The sequence below is a fragment of the Mauremys reevesii genome, linkage group 3 (genome assembly GCF_016161935.1).
Source record: "Mauremys reevesii isolate NIE-2019 linkage group 3, ASM1616193v1, whole genome shotgun sequence".
Classification (NCBI taxonomy): Eukaryota; Metazoa; Chordata; order Testudines; family Geoemydidae; genus Mauremys; species Mauremys reevesii.
Genome location: NC_052625.1, coordinates 38,134,235 through 38,158,711, shown reverse-complemented (window position 1 = coordinate 38,158,711; position 24,477 = coordinate 38,134,235). Strand labels below are relative to the sequence as shown.

General features: G+C 40.9%; 1 protein-coding gene across 4 annotated transcripts in view; it reads left to right on the top strand.

Annotated features, from left to right (window-relative positions):
• Positions 1 to 24,165, top strand: part of THADA (THADA armadillo repeat containing) — a 335,835-nt gene extending 311,670 nt beyond the window's left edge. For all 4 annotated transcript variants that reach the window (XM_039529575.1, XM_039529574.1, XM_039529572.1 and 1 more), the window contains exons 37-38: positions 21,448 to 21,614; positions 22,786 to 24,165. In XM_039529575.1, coding sequence (XP_039385509.1) covers positions 21,448 to 21,614; positions 22,786 to 23,127 — 509 coding nt within the window. In that variant the 3' untranslated portion in view covers positions 23,128 to 24,165. The remainder of the gene's footprint in view (positions 1 to 21,447; positions 21,615 to 22,785) is intronic.
• The last annotated feature ends 312 nt before the right edge of the window (positions 24,166 to 24,477 follow it).

Genomic DNA, 24,477 nt, shown 5'->3' with positions numbered 1-24,477 from the left:
AACAGTGACTAAAACTCATTGATGAGCAATGTTCAAATGTTTTCAATAAGTTCGGAGAGGATAGAACCAGATTAATATTTAATAAATACATTTGTGCATCTTTAAAAGTTTTTAGCTCAGAAAACCTTTTTTATAATTAAATATGCAGTTTGTGGCTCACACCTTTGTTTTTATTTTCAGTTGTAGCCAGTACCTAGGGTGACCAGATGTCTCGATAAAATCGGGACCATCCCGATATTTAGGTGTTTGTCCCGCAATCTTTGTTCGGGAAGCAATTAGTCCCGATAATCCTCTCTCTCTCTTTTTTTTTTTTTTTTGGCTTCGCTGGCAGCACTCTTTTTGTTGTTGTTGTTGTTGTTGTTTTTGGTTTTTTTGCTCCGCCAGCGGACCCCGCCCCCAACTGTCCTGATATTTTCTCCCTCTCATCTGGTCCTCACCTTTATTTACAAAGCCAGATTAAAGCAAGGCTGCTATATCCACAGGAAGTTGCCCAGGAAGGTCAGAATCTCTGTGCCTGGGTAAAATGTTAATGAATGACCACTTCATGGAGGTCAAGATGAACATTCTTGTGCAATCTGTGAATGAAGGATTTCTGACTGCATGTACAGTAATTGTCTTGTCATTTTGGAAGTAGAGTGTAAAAAAAATCTTTGTCCTCATGATGACACCTTTCTGACTTATTGCTCAGTTGCACTTTGCTTTTGATAAAGGATTGAAATTGTATCTTAGTTTGTTGCTCTTTCCTGTTAATTTTTTCCCCTGACTGCTTAGAGGAACAGCAAATGCCAGTGGTAATTGTCTTACTTCTATATAGATCTTATCATCTACATTGATCAAAGAACTCTTTGCAAACCATTCCAGGTTACTATATAAACTCAGCTTCTCCAGTACGTGTGCAATATGCATAAATGAAAAATTACAAAATAAAGGACTGTCCGTAAACACAGCCACTTCAGCCCACTCCTTCCTCAGTACAGTTGCTACGATTCCCTCCTAACTTGGCTGAAATGTGGCAGCTGTTTAGCAGTGCGTTGGAACACTACAAAGCGGTTTATAACAGGCAGTGAAGAATAGTGTATGTTAATGAAAATAGAGGGGAAATGTATGTACATCTGGTTTATCCTTTCCTGTAAGAAGCATTCTGGAGAGTTAGCATTGTGGTGCCATCTACTGGAAAGCTAGGAAGCAAAAGAATCTAGTTCTTTTTTCCTCCTGTTCAGAAGTATGTAATCCTTGCCTCGGTGCGCCTGAGCGGATAGTTTTCAGAGAACTATCCACAGTGACTCCAAGATCTTTCTTGAGTGGTAAAAGCTAATTTAGACCCCATCATTTTGAATGTATAGTTGAGATTATGTTTTCCAATATGCATTATTTTGCATCTATCAACAATTGAATTTCATCTGCCATTTTGTTGCCCAGTCACCAGTTTTGTGAGATCCCTTTGTAACGCTTTGCAGTCTGCTTTGGACTTAACTATATTGAGTCATTTTGTATCATATGCAACCTTTTCAACCTCACTGTTTACCCGTTTTTCCAGAAGAGAGGAAAATTGCAAATAGGGATATTGTAGGGCATATAAAGCAGTTTACATAATGTAAAAACATAACATTTGACTTAGTTTATTGTGGGATCAACTCTCCATAGTGTCAGAGCAGAGCTTGGACATAGCTGGTTACAAAGCCCTAATCCTGTGCCACCCAACCCTGACAGAAATTAGAGCAGAGCTCTATCTACTCTAACTTATATCCCTACCATAAGATTTCTAAGGGGTCAGAACCTGCCCACATTGCACTGCCTAAATGTTGCAAAGTGGATGAAGCAGACTGGAGAATCTGGCCCAGTTGTCTTTCATAGTCAAGTTATCCTAAAATGTTATGCACTTTGATGTATAATAAGCCTTTATTTGCCAGTTTTGCACTAAATAATGTAAGAGTGTAAGAGTCTCTCTCTCTAGATGTTCTACAAACAGTTAGGCTAGAATACTAAGTGAGAACAAATGACACGCTGGGAAACCCCCCAAACTTTACGAGTTTCTTATTAATTATTTCTGCACCTTTGGTATTTCACAGCCATAGAAGAGATATACACCGCTACCTTGATATAACGCCACCCGATATAACACAAATTCGGATATAACGCAGTAAAGCAGTGCTCTGGGAGGGTGGGGCTGCGCACTCCAGTGGATCAAAGCAAGTTCGATATAACACAGTTTCACCTATAACGTGGTAAGATTTTTTGGCTCCCAATGACAGCGCTATATCGAGGTCTTGGTGAATTTCATCCTTCTTGAGGTGATTCCTTAAGATCCTTTCACCCGCAATGAGATGGTAGTAAAGTCTGCAGGTCCATTCAATCCTAGGTCTCTCTAGTGAGACTGCAAGCAAGATGTCATTTCTGATGTTTGTGTATGTGTGAAAGGGAGGGATGTGGATACTTGTCCATTAAGAACTAGACTACCAAACAGCCATCAATTGGTAATGACGGAGATAATATCACCTGGGCCAGAGTCAAAGCAGCGACCTAGAATAAAAAATTTTTTATTGGATTATTAATTTCCTGTGCCATAGATTTCCCACCAAATTTAGTTATTTTTCATTCGTTTTTTAAAAGCAGCCATGGGACACAATGGGTTCTTACTTCAAACCCTGAAATGTGTTAAACTACACTTCTTTTTTTCTGTAATCAGTTCCAAATGAGCTCTCACTGTAGGAAAAGTCAAGAATTGACTTTGTTGAGCAAATTGATTTCTCATGTATAAGGAAATCAAGTAAAAAATCTTTGGCAAGAAAAGACTAGAATCTTAACTTTAAAGATGTTGTTTGAGTTTTTGTAAAGTGCTTTTGATTGTTATCATACTTAAAAGAGTAAGGCTATGTTGAGACTGTTTTGAGGGCCAGAATTATTTATGGCAGTTGCTTACTCTACCACTGCGGTGGCACCTTTGCATGTTTTTAATTTTGTTCTCTTGGCGTGATCTGTTCTATGTTAATGATCACCTTGTCATGCTAGCAGTGGAAAACTTTTTTTATAAATAATTCCCAATGGTAAGATGAAAGTGTTAACAGAAATACTTTAGTGGAGGTCTAAATTAACTTAAACACTTGGCTAGATCACAGGAGAGGTTAGGCTTACAATATCTTATTACCAGCACCAATAAACCCCCATTCATTTTTTTTCATTTAGTATGTTAATTACATTCTCATTCTCTCTCATGCGCAGACACACAACAGAGGCCTATTTCAGTTTTGCATTGAATACCACAATTATATTTTACGCTTATACTTTTAGTGTTATAAATTCACACCCAAACAAATCAAATTAATCCAAACCTTCTCCCCTCCCTCATTCCAAAAACAGACTTGTTAGACTCTAATGCCACAATTTAAAAAATAGATGTTTAAAGTTAGATTCTTAAATCCATAACATAAGCACCTCAATAAATGGCCTGACTTTCAGGTGTTGAGCACCCAGCAGTTCTTATTGACTGATTTCCAGGCCTGTGCCTTAATCACAGAATTATCCTTACCCTTTAAAACAAGTAAGTAAACTTCCATAACAAACAGAAGTATAAACACTGTTGAAAGGCATTAAAAATTGTGCTGTATACAAGGCATACACAGCCTAAGCTCAACAAATCATGCAGGAGTTGCAAAATTTCTGAGAAAGTGCCCTCTGAATTGATACTAAGTTTACTAAACATGTTTTATTGCTACTCTGAGAAACGTAGAAAGCTCAATCTCGTAAACCTCATCAGAAAGCCGATGTTTTTGTGTTTTTTTGTTTTTCTTCATGTTTCTTAGAAGTGGTTATCACTTCTGCGAATATTAAAAGATACAAAAATAGGGATAAAATTCCAAAATATAACTTCCCTGCCAATCTTATTCTCAATCACAAAATACAAATTGCTCAAATAAAACAGCCTGCAACAAATAACCTCCCTTATCTAATTCCTCAGCCCACTCACTCCAGAAATACCCAGGAAAATAGATGTTTGCTGCATTCTCTGAAGGTCACTGGCCCCCATGCTGACACTTCTCATGATAAGATCTTGTTCTCAGTTGCTTATCACTTTGCCAAACTTTAATCATTTGGACAGAAATTTTCCATGCAGGATGTCTGCCTCAGGCTGAATGTTTTTGAAAATTTCAGCCAAAATGGTTCCCATTTCCAAGAATGAGGCTAGGGAAAAATACATGGTTTCGCCAGTGTTTAAAAAAAAAAATTGAGACCTTTTCTTTAAAATGCTCTAGTGCCCACATGCTTTGCAGCAGGGACTTGAATTTTTTTGGTGGGGCTGAGGGGTTGTGCCTTTGCTGTCCCTGTGAAAATCACCCCAAATCTGGCCAAGTTACAAGCCTTTGAAAAATCACAGTTCACACATACTCAGAAGAGACTTGATAGAGATTGCACCTTAAAACTCAGAAGATTCTGTCCCCATTGGGCATGCTGCAGCCTCTCAGAGCTCTGACTGCTGACCAGATTATGCATGCATCATCCACACAGTGATGAGCATGTTCCAGCCCAGGGGCTCAGAATGATTTTCCTTCTAATGGCTGATCTCAGCTGCTCTAGTGCTGAGTGTTGAGAAAATAAACTAGGAGAAGGAGCCCAGGAGGACATGGGAGCAGACCAAGCTTGGATGAGGAACCCAGGGAGGCAGACTGGGACTGGGAGGCAGTGGGCAGGGAGAAAGAGAGAGGTTGGATGAGGAGCCAGGAGAAGAGATCTGGGACTAGGCTGGGCAAAGAGACAAGGAGTTGGGGGGAGGGGAGATTGGAACTGGGCTGGTAAGGAGATCTGTACTGAGCTGTGAGGGAAATTGGGGCTTGGCCAATGAGCCTGGAGGGGACACAAGGCCTGGCTGGGCAAGTCGACTGGGACTGGGATGAGATGCTTGAGGAGTGGAGACAAGGACTGAGTAGGCAAGAAGAATGGGTCTAGGACAAGGAATCTTGGGGTAAAAAATAGTATGTGAGCATACAATTAAAGAATGCATCATAGTGCATGTACACAGAGGGGCCAATTTAAGGTTCCACAGACAATCTTAATTCTGGCATTTCCTAACTTTTGAATGCTTGACTTTGCAACCTTAATAATGTTTTAAACAAAGTTTTGTGTTTGTATGCACATGCATACAAAAATATAGAACTAACATTGCTTTCCAGCCATCCCTGTACTTGTATTTTGCATCCTTCTCTGTCACCCTTTGTCTTGTCTGTGAATACTGGAAGCTAGTCAGGCTTTCACCATGTGTTTGCACATTGAATAGTCTGTACTATAAATAAATAATACTCTTTTACACCCTAATAACTATTTAGAAAAGAAATTTTGTAGTTTTTGAGAACAGACCAGCATAGTACAGCAAAATATTTTTATTTTGAGGCAGGCCTGAAACTATTTGATTTAAATGTTTACTGCACCGGATTTATTTTATTTTCTAGGAAAACATCATCATAATCAGTTCATGTTAAATGTCTTCCTTTTTTTAAATGGGGAAAATAAAACAAGTGTAAGATTCAAAAGCAAATCACCTCTATTTAAACAAATGGTCCCTAGCATTATTAAAATTATAAGACTCCTCAAGAGACATCAAGACTGAGTCAGAGGTCCAACATTCCCATTCTACTTAGTACTCAAAGTGTCTGCATTCAGTTAGTCACAGACATTCAAGGTTCAGATGTTGCATAGTAATTTAGATAGTGTCTTCTCTAGTCGGACATGCTCAATTTAACTAAAGCTCACAATGAATCTGAAACTGCATTCTCCCATACTTTAGAAGTGAGCCAGTTGAAGAGGAAAGAGAAGCCATAACAATGTAAATTAATGTTCAGGGAAAAATACAGATCAAGATCAAAGCATGTTGCAACTTAAGAATTCTTGGGGTAGTTCAAATATCTCATTAATTACATATTGATGATTTGCCAAAAAGCAAAATTACTCCATATTTCATAGTTCAATAATGAATAGTTTATTGTGTTAGCAGTTGTCACCGGGGTGGTAAGTGTATACCTAGAACAAAGATCAAGATAGCAAACAAACCTTGAAGTACAAATGTTGCATCAGTATTTACGTATAAAAATATGCAGCAATGATATGTATGTCTTACAAAAGTACCAAAACACCGAGTTTATTAAGTTTAGTTACTATTTCAGAACATTTAGCAGAATAATTGAAAGGGACTGAGTACTAGCAGACTGAAACCTGTGATTACCTTAACCAGCATTTATTTGGAAGGTGGGGAGGGTGGGGCGTGGAAGAGGTGATACTTATTTCAAATCAACTAAGTGCTTTTGTCTGAGAGCTTTATATTGCTCCTTCCTCCCAGTTGTATTATTTTTCCAGTCACTGAGGATTACATTCCATAAGAACACATGACTCACTGTGACCTTGTACTAATATTCCCACATTTCATTTTAACACCAGTTCATCATTACAAGTTCTTCGTAGAGTTATTGCACAATACTAGGTCCTTATCTGGATAAAGGAACTTATCCAGAATGAAGTTCCATTAATTACAATGGAAGAGTGAACCAGTTGGAATTAATTAATATCAGCTCATCCTTCAAAGACTGGTTGAGGACCTTTTGCTGATAATACTTCATTTAGTCGCATCAGTTGCACTACTGTTCTATTATGCAGTGTTTGTGATTTGTGATGTTCTTGAAAAATATGGGAGAATATTTAAAAGGCAACTGTACTTGCTCAGCCCTGGAATCTGAAAATTCAAAATGTTGAGAAGAAGTTTGACATTAATAAACTATGAAATGTAATTAAAAATCAACTATAATTATAAATACCATTTCTGAGTTTAATGATGGTAATGGGCATCTTGCTGAAAGTTGGTGGTGTTTGACACTTATAGTATTACACTGTAGGAAAGCCTGTATTCTGCTTTATTACTTTCAAAGATTCAAATTTTGTTTTCCTGGTTATACTAGTATTGAAGCAGAAAGGAAACTTGTGTAGTCTCTTGCATTGAGCTCCCACGCTGCCCATGTTGTAAATGTTATTCAAATAATGAGGCTTCCACTTCTTTTTCCAAAGACTATTCCAAGGTCTATGGTCTTGTTTGCACTAGAGAAGCTAGACAACTTCATGTGGTCCCCCTAGTATGTATGCAACAGCCTCTCACCCACACTCAGAAATGCTCCTCACAGTACACCAGCATTGCATCTACAGTTTTTAGATTAGTCTTGCTTAAGCAAGTCTCACCATGGTGTGCCCTCTACCACATCAGTTTCCACCATTGTAGTGGCAATATGTATGGTGACTGTTAGTGTAATAGCCTCAGTGGTAGAAACAGTACTCTCACTACCGGGTGCACCAGTCACTGCTGTTTCAGACAGGAAGATTTTCCTAATTTTTTTTTATAGCATATGTGTTCCTTTTCTTAATTGTAGCCTTTCGTTCCATAGGGCTTAAAGCTGAACTTCAGAGAGAAAGGTCCAGAAGTAACCAAGGGAGAGTAGAGGAGGGTAGACATCAGAGACTAGGATGGTGGGTGCATAATGGCTGTTTGGGCGCAATCAGGGGACAAAAGTGAGAAGACCGTGGATGTGGAGGGAAAGGAAAAGTAGCAAGAGGGCATAGGGAGTGGAGCATGAGTGATTTTTTCCCCCCTTCCAGCTCCCTCAATTTGCCCCTTGCTCTTCATCAAGTATATTTAATTCCAAGGAGATTTCCAAATGCGTCTACTTTTGAATGAACGTAAATACTTGAAGATGTTGTGGGGATGGCAAAGGGAGGAGTTATTTGCTTCCTTCACACTGAGGCAGGATGATGACTGGTCTTTGTATCTGGGATTTTTTGTTTTGGCAGCAATGGAACTGGCCAGTACCAAACACTTAACAATTTTGTTTTAAGTAGCAGCTACTTAACACACACAAGAAGAAAAAACAGCAACATATATGGCTGTTTCAGAGCTCTAGAATTCTGCCATTTTTTCTCTTTCACGATAGTTCATTCTCTACTGCAAGCTTGGTATTGAACTTATTGAACCAGAAGATCCCAAGGAAAAAAAGTTTTTACATTGAGGGTAGGTCCAAACTTGTGGCGGCATATAGAGTATGGGCACTGCATGAGGCGCTTGCACAGGTAAAAACAGCAGTGTAGATGGTGAGGCATGGCTTAGGCAAATAGAGTAGAGTGCCCTATAAGCCTGAACCCTAGAGTATATACTCTACGCAGGCTCTCTGCAAGCCCAGCCATTGCCTTCCATGTCTATACTACGAACAGCGTAGTGCCCTGCTGCCCCGTTGATGGTGCCTTTCCTAGCCATGAGGGAGACAGCAGGGAACGGTCTGGCAAAGGGAAGGCAGTGGGGAAAGGCTCCAGCAGTTCCTGGCTGCCAGAGACTTGTCCTGCTGCCTCCACACTACCAGAGCCATTCACAGTGATGTATAGCTGCACACAGCAGTGAGTGTGGACACAGCCTTTTACTGCAATACGCACAAACCACTGCAATTGTAGAGAAGATCTTAGCTACTCCTCAGTTCCTTTACCCTCTTTTTTTGTATTGCAGTGGCATAGCCCCCACAAAATAAAGTTTCCTGGTAAAGTGACATTTAGTAAAAAGATCTTAGTTGTCATTAATATTTATTGAGGAGAATTCATCTCTCCAAGAAAACATCCTCTTCCATCTCCATTGCTTTAGTTTTAATTTTTTCCTCAATTTACTGCTTGATACATTTGTTGAGCTGACGTGGGTGAGGATATGGTTTATTGGTGATGTTCTCCTTTAGGAGATTTTCCTTAACTTCCATGCTAAACAGACTTGTAAGTACGTTTGGGTGCCAAATGTATTTCTTCAGACACAAAGTCTACCAACAGACATTGTTCCTGACTCTGTTCTCCTCGCATAAGCAATAGGGGTTTTGCCTGGATCAAGAGCACAGAATCACATCTTTCATGGAGTTAAACTCAGATCTACATAAGTACTTATGCGTCTAAACCACAGACTTAGGCACCTAAGTCTAGGGTTGAGGTGACAAAGTCCCAGGTTTCGTTCCACAGTGATCCAGAAAACTTCGGCCAAGCCCAGTAGGCACCTAAACTCATTAGGTGCCTATGTTTCTGTCTCTCGATTATGCATACTGCTGCCTCTCTTTATGCGTCTGGACACCTGTCTCCCACCTAAGTGGTGATTTCCCGTTTGTGGATTTCTAAACAGAGATAGGGCCTGGTTGTGCATTGCTAAAGGAGGAAAAAGAGAGAGGCACCTCCATGCAGCCTAGGTTAGGCACCTATCTTGGAGAGAGAAGTTGGGGCTTAGCACACACCTCCTGCTGTCAGCATCGCCCATTGGCTAGCTTAGATGGCCCCCCGCCTAGCATGCTGGCTTTTGAGCCTATCTCTCTCCACTCAGCTTTGTGGCTCCGTATTGTTCCTGGGATTTTTCTAGATGCCTAAAAGTGAGGTGCCATGACACTCAGCATTGCAACACTTAGGTCCCTTTGTCGATCCCACCTCTAGTGATTACTTAAAAACTTGAGGCTTTAATAACCTTATGTAAATCATGTTGTCCTCCATTTTATTCATGTGCACAGTTAGGCAATTTGAATATAAAGAGGTTGAGGTATCCTCTTCAGGTGCTGGGTAAGTAACTTGATCTCTTTTCCATGTTCTCATATAACAGAGTTATTGATTTATTAACACCACCCTTTACATGTGTAATTAGAGTATTAAAAGCCTAATTTGTTTTGTGCAGTTTGCAGTAAGTGAAATGCCTATTTATACAAATCTTTAACAAGAATTAATCTGTGGTTTAATATAAAATACACCGCTACCTCGATATAACGCCACCTGATATAACACAAATTCGGATATAACGCAGTAAGCAGTGCTCCGGGCGGGGGCAGGGCTGCTCACTCCTGTGCATCAAAGCAAGTTCAATATAACACGGTTTCACCTATAACACGGTAAGATTTTTTGGCTCCCAAGAACAGCGTGAGTCGAGGTAGAGGTGTAAAATCAACTTGTCCTAAAACGTATTTTATTGTATTTGCACTTATAATATAGGCTATCCTATTAAGGGTTTTGATTCACATACTTTTCTTTTAAAAAGTACTTTTCTTTAAAAAAGTAGGTGAATCAAGGCCTTAAATGGAATAGCTATCACTTAAGAAAAGTTTTCAAGGATTAAAAATAGCTGTTGGAAGCCTGAAACGAAAGGGACACCCTCAACTTGAAATTTAGTCAATTAAAAAATAAGAATAAAAGGTACTTTTCAGGTACTGCCCCTGTCCCCAGATTAAATTGTCACTTCTCATATTTCTGCTAATAGTCACAAACTTTCTAAAAATATTACATCATTTGTGACTTTATGAACCTCCTGACCCTGCAAAGACTTTCACAAATGCTTAACTTTAGTCACTGGGAGTAATCCCATTGAGGCCAAGGGAACTACTCACAGTGTATAAAGCTAAGCAGATCCGTAAATCTTTGCAGGATCGGGGCCACAGATAGTAATTCAGGTTTAAACTTTTTGTTTTGCAGCATCACCCACAATGTTCTAGGAATTCAGTATACAGATATACACAGGAAAACATAGTCCTTGGCCTAAGGAGCTTACACTGTAAGAATTCAAGCAGTATACCAGGATGGGAAAGAAGGATATAATCAAGATGTAGAATTATATACTCCTTAATGTAAAGAAAAAAAATTAAATGCAAACACTTCAACTATAACTACCCCTCAAACTATGCTTTATTAGCTAACCAATTTTTTGTAGGTGACACGGAAGAGTTGGGACTTGCTTTCCTTCTTCTTGGAGCCAGATCTTCAACTGTGCCCCTTTCACTGGATGCAGCTGTGACGGGGAGAAGCCAAAAGTGTGGGGAGGGGATAAGCTATACCGGCACAGCTGGGCTTTTATCAGTATAAGCTGGATCCACATTAGAAGCACTTTGCTGGCACAGTATACCAATATGCTTAAAACAGTAAAGCACTCCTACTGTAGATCTGGCCATAGAGTAGGTTAAGGTTAAGCATAAGGGCTGCTTTCAGGTTGCTGGCTGGATATGGTCCCTATGGAACCTGCCAGAGATTGACAGAGTGTATTGTGCTCCAGCCATGGTCCTGACACTCCCATCCATGCTCCAACACATCCCCTATGCTGAGGGCTGCAAGTGTCATCAGAGCTGTCTGACTGAAACCGTGCTGGGGATTCCTTCCAGCTGGGGCGGGAATGTCTCCTTTCCATTCCCTTAGCTTCATCTGAAGAGCACAAAGGTCCCAGAGCTGTGGGACAGAAACTAGTCACTAATGTTATAAACCAACATTCAAGTAGCAACTTGGTTTCCTATATTTTTGTTGGGCCCCCATGTATGACCAATATAATAAACAGTATCCTTTTTAATGAAATGGTGTCTGTTAGCACAAGATACAGAATTATTTTTTTTAATTAAAATTTTGAATTTAAATGCAATTCACGGTTTGTGTTTGGCAAGAAAGGTTTCCCACTCACAGAATTTGGGAGTAAGCAAAAAAAAGCAGCTTTAAATGGAACAGCACAATAACCAAATTCTTAGGTATATGTTAAATTTTAATTGTATTTGTCTTTTAAACTGTGTTAATCTCCATGTTCATATTACCACTATTTCTTTATTTCAGTAAGCAGACCGTATTAACCTGTATCCTTATTCTCTTCTAAATTTAGAACAAATAGGTGAATAAAAAAATAGGTGTTACTCATTTTCAGAACCTGTGAGATTCTCCATGTTTCTCTTTAATAAATACTTTTAGCAGCCAAATGGCACTCGGGAAGTATTGGTTTTCTGCTGACTACTGAGGTACAGTTTTCTTTGTGAAAGGTGATAAAGGCAAGTGGTAAATGTCCTAAGTTCATCCCCTCTAGAATTTCTGCTGTCTGCAATTATTTCCTAACAAACCCCGTTTCAAAGCAAGTCTGGTATATAGAGGGTAGACATTTTTAATTCTTAGGACATCTATCTGCTGCTGTGAGAGCTAGAAGATTTTCTTTCTTCCATGTTCGAAGACTGAGTTTTAAACAGTTCCGTGATAAAAATATTTTTGTGTGTCTTATGGCTCAAGAAAGAATTTCAAGTAATTATTTTATTCATGAAGGATATTTATTGCACAGGACTGAATAAACTGAGTTGTGAACTTCTTTAATTATGATAAGATGAGACCTTTAAAGCCAACACTGAGTATCACTATGCTTTGTAGACCAAGACTAGAAAAAATATGTGCAAGAACTTCCAACAAGTTTTGAACACTTTGTTTTGAAAAACTGTTATACTTTGACTTTTTCTTAACTTGATGTCAAGGAAAGGCCTCTCTTAAAAAGTTGTTATGAACAAGTACAGCTACAAACCAGAGATTCAGGCAATGAAATGGAAACCAGATGATTTAGTTGTATGTAATATGGGGAAAGATATTTCTCTAGAGGACTAAAATGATCTAATCTCCTTTGATTGTATGAAACATTATTAAAGGAATCTGCTTACAGAATAGATTTTACATAAATGGTCTTTTTTTAAAAAGGGAACTTCCTCATTTATAAATGAATTTTTGAAATGACAGAGTACAGTAAACTTAGCACATTTTCAAACAACAATTCCAGGCCGACATTCTGGGGGTGCTAAGACAAAAGTTAGTAATTTTCTCTCTCTCTCTCTCTCTCTCTCGCTCATCTGTCTTCTGTTTTTAACCTTTGATATGTTCAAAAGGACTGTCAGGCTGAAGCAGTGACTCTGGAGAATAGGTCAGGGCTATGGACCTTCTTGGGTTTTTACCTGCTGCTTGTTCTATAATTTGGGTATTTTTCTTCTCCCGTTTTACCAATGCACATATTTGCCATCTCTCTTCCTATATCCTCATCTGGAAGAGCCGTCAAAGGGCTTCATCTAAGCAGGTTCTCTGTATATATTTGCATGGCTGTAGAATTGTGCTCCAGCTTTCCAGACTCTCTTCCCTAGCCCACTAGGTCAATGGAATTTCTTTCCCTTAAAGACGTTGCATATTTTGTGATGTGCACACACACAAAATATTAGATAAATGTCTGTCTGCAGCAATACGACACTGGGTTGTGATTTCATGTTATATGATGAGAATAGGGTTAGCCCTGTTCAGTACACAGAGAAGAGGTACAAAGAAAACTTGGGATGCTGCAAAAAGTGTTCCTAGTGAGTCTGTAGCTGGTGATTTCCTTTGTGTGAATACTGAATCAATGCAGCAGCATGATCCTAGGGACATTGTGCTGCTGAAGCTGCCATTTTTGGGATGAGATGTTAAACTGAAAACCTGACCTGTCATACATTAAAAAGAGAGGCATGTATCATGTTGTGTTTAAGGTACTGAAATGAGACTCAGTATATCTGGATTCAATCCCCAGATTTGCCATAGCTTCACTGTGAACGTCACTAATTCAATCCCTCGCGTCAGTAAAATGAGGATGATAATATTACCCTACTTTACAGGGTATTTGTGAGACACTGAGTTACTAGGATGGCATAATAAGCATGTAATTACCTACCTATCTAGATCCCATGGCACTTCTTACAAAAAGTAAAATTTGCTAAATTTCAGCATGATTTATTGTATCCCGTCTACCTAAAAATCCTCCTTTAATTTCATTCTTCTAAAACCTATTGTTGCTCTTGGATAGCACAATGTTGTTGTTTGTGAGCCCCAACAGGATTTTTATACTGAGCTCTAAATATTGAACCAATTTGTTCTATTTATATTTGCATTGAATGACAACTTTTCTTCTATAACTTGCACTATTCTGCAAACTAAAGCTAAATTATTGTTTGACAATTACTCGTGTAAAACCAATTAGGAAACAGTTTATAGACACGTAACTCTAGTTTTTAATCTTTGTTCTCATAGTCTGTATCCTGCCTTTTCTGTTTTGTTTGTATTTTATCATTCTTGGCATGTATACTTCATTCCACTGTACTCAATGTTTGGGGTTTTTTCCCCCCAATTCTTAGTATAATACAAAAGTTTGAAAAGAGTATATTTTGAGGACACATAATAGGCTACCAGGAGAAATGTTCACATCTGGCGTGATCAAAGGACTTGTGGTATATGAATGTGTATGTGGGAGGTCTATTTCTTCCTCGGGTGGATTAACAAAGAAAACCCAAACCACTATAGTACTTATCCCTCCCCCTTTATGAAAATTTACTTCCTGAACATAGAAAAAACATCTAATACCTTATTTATATCTTCTATTTTTCATTTTAAGCAGTATTATTAATTCTTATGCTTTATCTTGTAACTACTAGTTTAAAGCACAGAGCATTCTGTGTATTTCAACCACTGAAGTGGCTTTATTTAACAAGATGATAATCTTGTTTATGACTGACATTTTTGCATGTTGTAACTTATACATGTCCTAGAGTTTTGAGAACTGATAAGTGATCATTTCAACACTTCTGCAGTGAATGAGCCTATAGATCCTGCCCTTTATGGAATGCTTACATTGTTTGTTATGTTCATTAGTAGCCTCTTGCAGTCTGACTCTTCAGATTCAATTCCTGCTATTTTATTTTTCGTTAGTAGTAGTAAGTTGAATGACTATATAAGTATAAAATATCTAAATGATACAGACAACTGGTTCTGAACAACATTGTTTACAATGTGAGAGGCTTATAATACTGGGTCATTGAATCACTTTCGTTAGGACTCTACAGTCACATTACTCTAAATTATGAACACAATATCAAGTAATATATAATATAAGGCTAATTGAAATCAGTGATGTTTGTCTATTGCCTATAAACATTAAATACTTCAGTGAAAACTATGTACATTCTTTTAAAGTTACCTATAAAGAAAGTTGTATTCTTCCTCTTTATGCATGCATATAACATCAATTATTGTCCTTTTACTTTGCACTTATGTAGTGCTATTCATCTTCAAAGCATTTTACACATATATAGTCATTGATCTACTCCATGCCGGATTTTCAGGTTGCCATGTCTACCTATGATCTCAATATGAGAAATTATACAGATGAGTGATGGATAAAATAACAGCAAAAATACTTCAATAATCTAGTTCCTGTACATCAGCGTCTGTAATTATTAATGTTAATCGTTCAGTTAATTAGAGTAATAGAACATATGCTGTCTTGGGGTAGTGAGTAAAGAAAGAGTGGATTGATTCAATGTATGCAGCTGGACATATAGTCAGTCCCAAAAAGAAGTGATCAACATCAGTGATTGGGCTATGCTGCTGACCCCCAGGATCTGGTTTGGATATGGAGAGAGACTTCTTTACTGTTTTTAATTAAATAAATACTACTGGGAATTGTGCGATTATGGGAGACTTTAACTTCCCAGGTAGAGATTGGAGGACAAGTGCTACTAAAAATAGTAGGACCCATATTTTCCTGGATGTGATAGCTGACAGATTTCTTCACCAAACAGTCAGCGAGGTGATGCCATTTTAGATTTGGTATTGGTGAGTAGTGAAGACCTCACAGAAGAACTGGCTGTAGGGGACAACCTTGGTTCTTCGAGTGCTTGCTCCTGTCCATTCCTGTGTAGGTGTGTGCGCTTGCCACATACACTAGTGCCAGAAGTATCTGTAGGGGACTGGCTCTGGCGCCCTCTGGAGTGGCATGCGTATGCACTGGTATAAGGGGCGCCGCTGACTCCCTCCACCCTCAGTTCCTTCTGACCGCCAGTGACGGTGCTGGAACGTCTCCTTGCATCAGCAAGCTTACTCTTCTCAACTGTGCCTAGTGGTGAACTTTCTGTATATAGTTGTTAGAAATTCATTAGTTTTATAGTTCCCTTAGTGTAGATTTAGTGTTAGTTTGTTAGTCCCAAACGGGACTTAGCATAGGGATGGGGTATGCCCCAGTCCCCAGGCTTCAAACCTTGTGACTGTTGCAAGAAATCCATGCCAATCAGCAATCCCCATAGAAGCTGTCTGAAGTGCTTAGGGGAAACCCATGTGAGCGACAAATGTCGCATTTGCAAGAGCTTCAGACTGCAGACCAAAAAGGAGCGGGACATTCGTCTCTGAGCAGGGCCGTCCCTACCCATACGCAAAGTAAGCAGCTGCGTTGGGCACCAGGAAATTTGGGGCACTACATTTCCTGGTGCCCTGCACAGCTGCGTGCTGCTCCAGCCCCACTCCGCCTCTTCCCCATGGCCCCTGCCCCTGGTCCGCCCCAGCCCCAACTCTTCCTGCCCCCACCCCCACTCCACCCCTTCCCCAAAGCCCCCGCCCTGCTCCGCCTCCAGTCCCCTGAGGTCTGCTGAAGGGGTGGGGCCTGCACTTACTGCACAGTAAGTAGAGCGACCCGGCCCCAGCCTGCTCCGCTCCACCGGTGAGTGCTGGGGGGCGGTTCCCCTCTGCCTCCCAAGGCTGGGAGCCAGGGGAGCAGATCGGAGTGAGCTGTAGCCGTGGGGTGGTTGCGTAGGGCACCAAAATGGCTAGGGATGGCCCTGTTTCCGAGCGCTCCTTATGGAGTTGGCCCTGGCACCGGCCTCAGAGCCGACCAGATAGAACTCTGCTCCTTGCACCGCAGTCTCAGTGCGGAGCGCACCACCAGCACTGGCCTCAGACCGGCACCGATTCCCATCCCTGGTACCGACTAAAAAGTAAAGGAAGGCCAAGAAGGGGCAATCTCCTAGGAGAGGACCGGAGAAGAGCAAAGACCTGTGAGGGGCAGATCTTCCCCTCCAGATAGTGGCCAGGCTCTGACTCCCGCTGAGTGGTTGGGCCCACTCAAAGATCCGCCCGCCACCCTGGGGAGCAGCAGAGGCACTTGGCACCTAGCGGTGCTATCCATGCCTGAGGCCTTTCAGGCCACGAAAGACATTCTGTCCCTGCCGGTGCCACCCATGCCGGCCACTGAGGTGCCCGGTTCAAGGGGTAAACCAGCCTTGGGACCCTTTCAGTGGTCCCCATCAGTGTGGCACTGTTCCTCGCCGCAGGGGGGCACCCTGTCAGCACTCGCCCAAACAGCACCACTAGCCCCCAGATGTGGGTCAGATTGCCTGCCAGAGTACCCAGCATAGGTCCCCGGACTCCAGGCATTGTTCCTTGGGCTCAAGGTGGCGATCGCCAGTGGGCTGCACAGACCTGCAGGAGCGGCACCAGTTCCACATGGGAAATTATTAGTTAAATTGGAGAAGATGGGGATTAATATGAGAACTGAAAGGTAGAGAAGGAACTGGCTAAAGGGGAGATTACAACAGATCATATTGAAAGGTGAACTGTCAGGCTGGAGGGAGGTTACTAGTGGAGTTCCTCAAGGATTGGTCTTGGAACCAATCTTATTCAAGATTTTTATTACGGACTTTGGCACAAAAAGTGGTAGTAATAAAATAAAATAAAATTTGCAGATGACACAAAGTTGGGAGGTATTGCCAATACAGAGGAGGACCGGAATATCATACAAGAAGATCTGGACAACTTTGAAAACTGGAGTAATAGAAATGGGATGAAATTGAATAGCGCAAAGTGCAAGGTCATGTGCTTATGAACTAACAACAAGAATTTTTGCTACAAGCTGGAGATTTTTCAGTTGGAAGCGACAAAGAAGGAGAAAGGCCTGAGTCTACTAGTTGATCACGATGTTTATGAGCCAGAGATATGTGAAAAAGGCTAACACAATCCTAGGGTGCATCAGATGAGGTTTATCCAGTAAAGATAGAGAAATGTGTTAGTACCATTATATGAGGCACTGGTGAAACCTCGTCTGGAATACTGTGTGCCATTCTGGCCTCCCATGTTTAAGAAAGATGAATTCAAACTGGAACAGGTGCAGAGAAGGGCTGTTAGGATGATCAGAGGAATGGAAAACCTGCCTTATGAGAAGATACTCAGTGAGCTTGGCTTGTTTAGCCTAACCAAACACAGGCTGGGGGGGGGGACATGATTACTCTCTATAAATACTTCGGAGGGGTAAATACCAGGGAGGGAGAAGAGTTATTTAAGTTAAATGCCAATGTTGCCACAAGAACAAATTGATATAAATTGGCCATTAACAAGTTTAGGTTGAAATTAGACAAAATTGATAAGTTTATGGAGAGGATGGTATGATGAGACTGCCTACAATGGTATACAGCTGATATGCGACTGCTAGTAGCAAATATCCCCAGCGGCCAGTGATGGAGCACTAGATGGGGAGGGCTCTGAGTTACTATAGAGAATTCTTTCCCAGGTTCTTTCTAACTGTTGGGTCTTGACAAAATGCTTAAGGTCTAACTGACCTCTATATTTGGGGTTGGGAAGGAATTTTCCCCTGGGTCAGATTGGCAGAGACCCTGGAGGAGTTTCACTTTCCTCTGCAGCATGGGGAACAGTTCACTTGCAAGTTTAAACTAGAGTAAATGATGGAATCTCTGCAACTTGAAATCTTCAGTTTAAATCATGATTTCAGGACTTCAGTAACTCAACCAGAGGTTACAGGTCTGTTAAAGGAGTGAGTGGACAAGATTTTGTTGTCTGCAATATGTAAGGCAGTGGTAGGCAACCTGCGGTTCATGGGCCGCACATGGCCCATCAGGGTTAGGCAGGGCCGGTGCAAGGATGTTTCGCGCCCTAGGCGAAACTTCCACCTTGCGCCTTCCCCCGTCCCTGAGCCCCTGCCCTGAGGTGCCCCCCCATGCCAGCTCCCCCCCTCCACCCTGAGGTGCTCCCCCTGCGGCAGCTCCTCACACCCCTCCGCCCTGAGGCACCCACCTGCTCCGCCTCCACCCCGAGCACGCCGTCGACGCTACGCTTCACTTCTCCCACCTCCCAGGCTTGCTTGCGGCGCCTAAGCTGATTGGCGCCGCTTCACTTCTCCTGCCTCCCAGGCTTGTGGCGCCTAAGCTGATTGGTGCCGCTTCACTTCTCCCGCCTCCCAGGCTTGTGGCGCCTATGCTGATTGGCGCCGCAAGCCTGGGAGATGGGAGAAGTGAAGCAGCCATGGCATGCTCAGGGAGGAGGCGGGGCAGGGGTGAGCTGGGGCGGGGAGTTCCCCTGCGTGCCTTGCCCTTGGCCGCCTGCAGCAAGTCTCCCCGCGCCCCTCTGCCCCAGCTCCCTCCACCTAAATGCCAGCGGCGGCCGAAGATCCGGCCACCGCGGTTGCTGCTGAAGAAAATGCCGCCCCCCAAATCCTAGCGCCCTCGGTGACTGCCTAGGTCGCCCCCAATAGGTTGCACTGGCCCTGGGGTTAGGGTGACCAGATAGCAAGTGTGAAAAATCGGGATGGGGGTGGGAGGTAATAGGAGCCCATATAAAAAAAACAAATATCGGGACTGTCCCTATAAAATTGGGACATCTGGTCACCCTAATCAGGGTAATCTGCTGGCGGGCCGTGAGACAATTTGTTTACATTGACTGTCCACAGGCACAGCCGCCCGCAGCTCCCAGTGGCCATGGTTCACTGTTCCCAGCCAACGGGAGCTGTGGGAAGCAGCGGCCAGCATGTCCCGTCTTCCTGCTTACCCTCTTCTAAACTCTTAAGACAGAGAAGTTGCTGTTCTCTCTTTCATCCCCTTCCCATATCACTGTACTCTCCCTTCACAGAGAATTGGATAAGTACATGGTAGATTGGTCCATCAATTCTATTGACCAAAATAATCAGGGACACAACCTGATGCTCTGGGTGTCCCTAAACCTCTGACTGCTGGAAGCTGGGACTGGATGACAGGAGAATGGATCACTTAATAAATTGCCCTGTTCTGTTTACTCTTCTGAAGCATTTGGCACCAGCCACTGTAGGAAGACATGATACTGGGCTAGATGGACCATTGGTCTGATGAGTATGGCCATTCTTATGTTCACAGTCTCCTGTCCAGGCTCCCCCTCATACCTTTTCAGTACCTTGCCCTATCCTGTCCAGTATCATGCCCCTTCTCCCTCCCATTTCCTGTCAGGTCTCTATGCCCACAGTAGCCTTGCCTGCACCCTCACATTCCTTTGCCCAACAAGTCTCACTGCTTTCTTTCCTTCCTTTGCATTTGTGTTTGCCTAGTGCAGATGTCAAACTCCATTGTGGATCTGTTGTTCAATTTGCATATCTGAAAATCAGCTGTAAAGTAAGTGGAAAATACACAATAGAGATCCTCGCTGCAGCTCAGAGGGAGTTGCTTCCAGTTTAGTCTTTTTCTGTCTGCATTTTTGTTCATTTTTAATCTCAACAATCCTTTTCCTTCATCAGATGAAATGAATCCTCAGAAAGAGGAAGTCAGTGCCAGCCTCCAAGTGTGACTAACTTTCTGGGTAGCTGTGATTACATCATTCCACCTTCCTTTGTCCTGGTAAAAAGGTGTCTTGGAGAACAGCATTACTTTAAAAATAAGCCCTTTGCATGAATAGCTTTTCTCTGGTGAATATAGATGAACCTTGCTAAAATCCATTTTACATCATGCTCTAGACAGGGAGTTTGCCTGCACTAGGATTTCCCCCCTATATTTTCCCACTGTTGCTACCACTAGTGAGCTCTACTGCTGATAGCAACAATGAGAACTCTATTGTAGACAGAGCTCTAGAAGGTTGCTGGCATTTTTACCATAGTCATCGAGAGCAAGCAAACACAGTGATTAAAACATAATTTGCACCAGCTGGAAATCTAGGGAAGAAACGCAGTGTAGAGAGGAGCTTATGGGTACAGTTTATAGCGTGGTGGTTTATCCATTTCTGCACTGTCCAGGGAAACTATATTAGCATCCTGCTAGCAAGACCTGTGTTTAACCCAATTCTGGCCAAAGATGCCTTGAACTCTTATGTAAACGGCCTGAATTTTTCTGGCTTTTGGGTTTATTTTAACCTTTGTTGTTTTGTCTATATTTGTAGCCCACAAAAGCTTATGCTCAAATAAATGTGTTAGTCTCTAAGGGCTAGTCTACACTTACCAGCCGGGTCGACGCGGTGAGTTCGACTTCTCGGAGTTCGAACTATTGCGTCTAATCTGGACGCGATAGTTCGAACTCCGGAAGCGCCGCGGTCGACTCCAGTACTCCACCACTGCAAACGGCGGTGGCGGAGTCGACCTTGGAGCCGCGGACTTCGATTCCGCGGCGTCTGGACGGGTGAGTAGTTCGAACTAGGGTACTTCGAATTCAGCTACGCTATTCACGTAGCTGAACTTGCGTACCCTAGTTCGACCCCCGCCCTTAGTGTAGACCTGCCCTAAGGTGCCACAAGTACTCCTGTTCTTTTTGCGGATACAGACTAACACAGCTGCTACTCCGAAACCTGTCATAATACTGAATGTTACTATCTGCACAACAGTAATTTTTAAATGTAATTGTCTTAGGTGTTACATGTATTATTTTGAAATAAGAAAAGAGCCCAACCCTCACAGTTGGCTAAGCATATAGTTCTAACTACTCGTGACTGTAAATTAGCATTCTAAATTTGCTTAAGTTCAGCCTTGGTATTCATATGAGAGCTCACTTATATGCCACTGTTAATGTAAAATGATGTTTGGTCTCAATTTACATTATTGTTCCTGTTTTCTCTCCATAGAGTTTGCCTTTCGTGTAGTAAATGCATCCATGGCCTTGGATTTAGCATTTGGCATACTGTGTGAGCTGCTTCAGCAGTGGAATCAAACCAGTGCTGGTGTCCCAGTGTTACTGGAGTGGCTGCTGGGAGAGGATGAGCAAAAAAAAGATTTGGAGACTACAACACTGGTAATAATAATAACTACTTAATTTCTGGAAATGGAACAGACTTAAATTTTAAAGTAAAATCTTCACAGTGACAACAGTCTGTTTAAAATAAATAAATAAATTGGGCCTGATCCTGCAATTCTCATATAAGTAGTCCCATTGATGTCAACACTAAATCATACCCTTTTTTTAAAAAGTTTAATGGTCTTCCTGGGTTATTTTAACATATCAGTTGTCACTCAACATTTGAAAGATGCAGGGCCTGATTTTCAGAGGTGCTGATCAGCTATAGAACTGATTGACATTAATAGCTGTTTTAGATGCTCAGCATGTCTGAAGTCCAAGCCCATTACTCCTGCTACTATTGGTTTGCTTCATGCTATTGTACTAGTTTTTCCAGAGCTTTCAAATTTTGTTATATTCTGTGGGCTCAATACTACGAAGTCTTACACACATGAATCATCCTCACTCATTGAAACCGTTAACTTCAGTAGATAGGACTATTTGCACAAACAAGACTTCGCAGGATTGGACCTACAGAACTTAATATTGTAAGTTAGGTGCTAACTTGCCTTGGAAAGGCCAAGAAATATGAATATAATACTATAAACTGGTAGTAGTGGCAACAGCAACATCTTTGAAACACTGGCTGACAACTGATATGATAAAATGACCATTCAAATGTCTTATGAAACTTTTCTTAAGCATTTGTGTTAGGTATGTCTTTTTTATGTTCTACTACTGTTTTGTTGACAGATGTAATTTTCCTTTATTAATTAATCTACTCCAAAAGCTCCATGATATACCCAGTTACCATACTGATTACAGAGGTCTCTGTATAATACAAGACAGTGATACAGTGGAAGGCAAGCTAATTCTGCACTCCCCAACGTACATTTTAATATTTAGGCTGTTTTTTTACTTCCACTATTTCAAAAATAAAAGTTACATCATAAGCGCCTGATTTCTGGAGATATGTCATTGGCACACTGGGAAACTTTGTTTTTTGCTTTCCAAATCTTTGAATAAATTGAAGATACGTATATGAATTCTTACCCTCACATAAAACAGCAAATAAATTGTTTTGGTAATATTTTATATCAGCATTATTTCTCCTTAATGTTGTTTAATATTGGATTATTTCCCCTTTATCATCAAACCACTGATCCTTCTTGTTTTTCTTTTCATTGAGATGGAAGATGACAACCTGTTTAATAAAGAGGAAGTGAATTTTTGGGCAGAGACGCTGACTAACGTCAGACAGCTTAGTAAACATCTGTTCTTGCTCATACCAGCCACTCGCTTAAATTCGCCAGATCAAGGAGAATTCCTTCGATTGGCAAGAAGAGCATCTGATCAAGCGAAGCTTGTTACACAGCTTCTTAAAGAGCTACCTCCAACTCCAGAATTTTCCAAAACTGTGGAATTCACAAGATTAGCCATTCAGAACGAAAGAATATCAACTTGCCTTAAGATATTAACCTTGCTTGAACTTGATGATGCTTGCAAGAACAAAGAAAATCCTGAAAAATGAAACACCGGCAGCTTGTCCTGTGCTGGTTGTATACATTTTACTACATTGTGAACAAAGAGTTGAATTCTCTCTAGGTTTGGGCGGGATATATTTGTTTAATGACTGTAGTAAACGTTTTTAATAGTACATGCTAAAAACACATTTTTCATGAATCCATTGAATCTTTGTCAGACTTGCTGTAGGAGAATATTTTTTTAATGCATTTACTAATTTCATTCAGACCAGCATAGTTTATTGGAGCTACTGTAGGACGCAAAGCAGCTAACCTTAATATTTTCCATTCATCCAGGTGCAGGCCACCTGCAAATCTGGTGTGTTTTATCCCACAAGTTATTCCTCCTCTACTCCAATGCCATAATTCTTGACTTTGTTTTTCCTTTTGTCAGCATATAGCAATTCTTAACATACTCAGAGTATTAACCAGATACTATTTTATTTTGATCTTTTTAAAAACTGTTCTTAAAAAAAAATATTGACTTCCTTTGCTTGCCCATTCCTGAATCAGAGTTTTTAACTTCATTTAACTTCATTCCATTTTTAACCAGGGGGGAAGTAAAGGAGCCTGATTTTTAAAGGTGACCTCTTGTTTTGCATGTGCAAATAGATGTGTAAGTGCTGCCTAATTGCTCCTGCAAAGAAAATAGGTATCAGAGTGCTAATATTTTTGCCTTCAAACCAGAGGCTGGGTTTGAAGCCCTTTCCAGAATGAAGACCACTGTGTTCAAAATAAAAGTATAAGGTCATACTTCCTCACTTAGAGTATGCTTTACTCTGTAAGTAAGGTGTGAGTAAAGATAGCAGAATCAGGCCTTTACAAAATAGAGCAAATCTGATAGCAACCTTCTGATGGTGATCAGAATAATTTTATTTTGACATTACTGTCTGTTTTAGGAGATTTGGAATATAGCAATGTGTTGTCTCAAATCATCAAAACAGATCTGGAGTTCTCTTATTTATGTGTGCTTTGTAGATTTCTCTTTCTGAATTCTTGAATTTGGTTCCCAGATAATAACAAGTTCAAATAAATAATTAAAAAGACTCAGTGCATTATTTAATCAAGAGCTAAAACCTATATAGCATGCATGCAGTAACCAAAACAAAGATATAACTTGCTTTAGACTGATTTTTAAATTATCACTGCAGGAATGATGGGGTTATGATCAAACAGTAATTCTTTATTTGCACTTTCACCCTTCATGTCTTTTAGTAAATGTTAACTGGAAATCTTACTGAAAAGTAATTAATAGTTCAATACAAGGTTTTCTGAAGCTCAGTACTTCAGACACTTTAAGTTATATTCTTAGTATCCCAGTAGGTGGCGCTATAATACAACATTTTCTAAGAACTAGT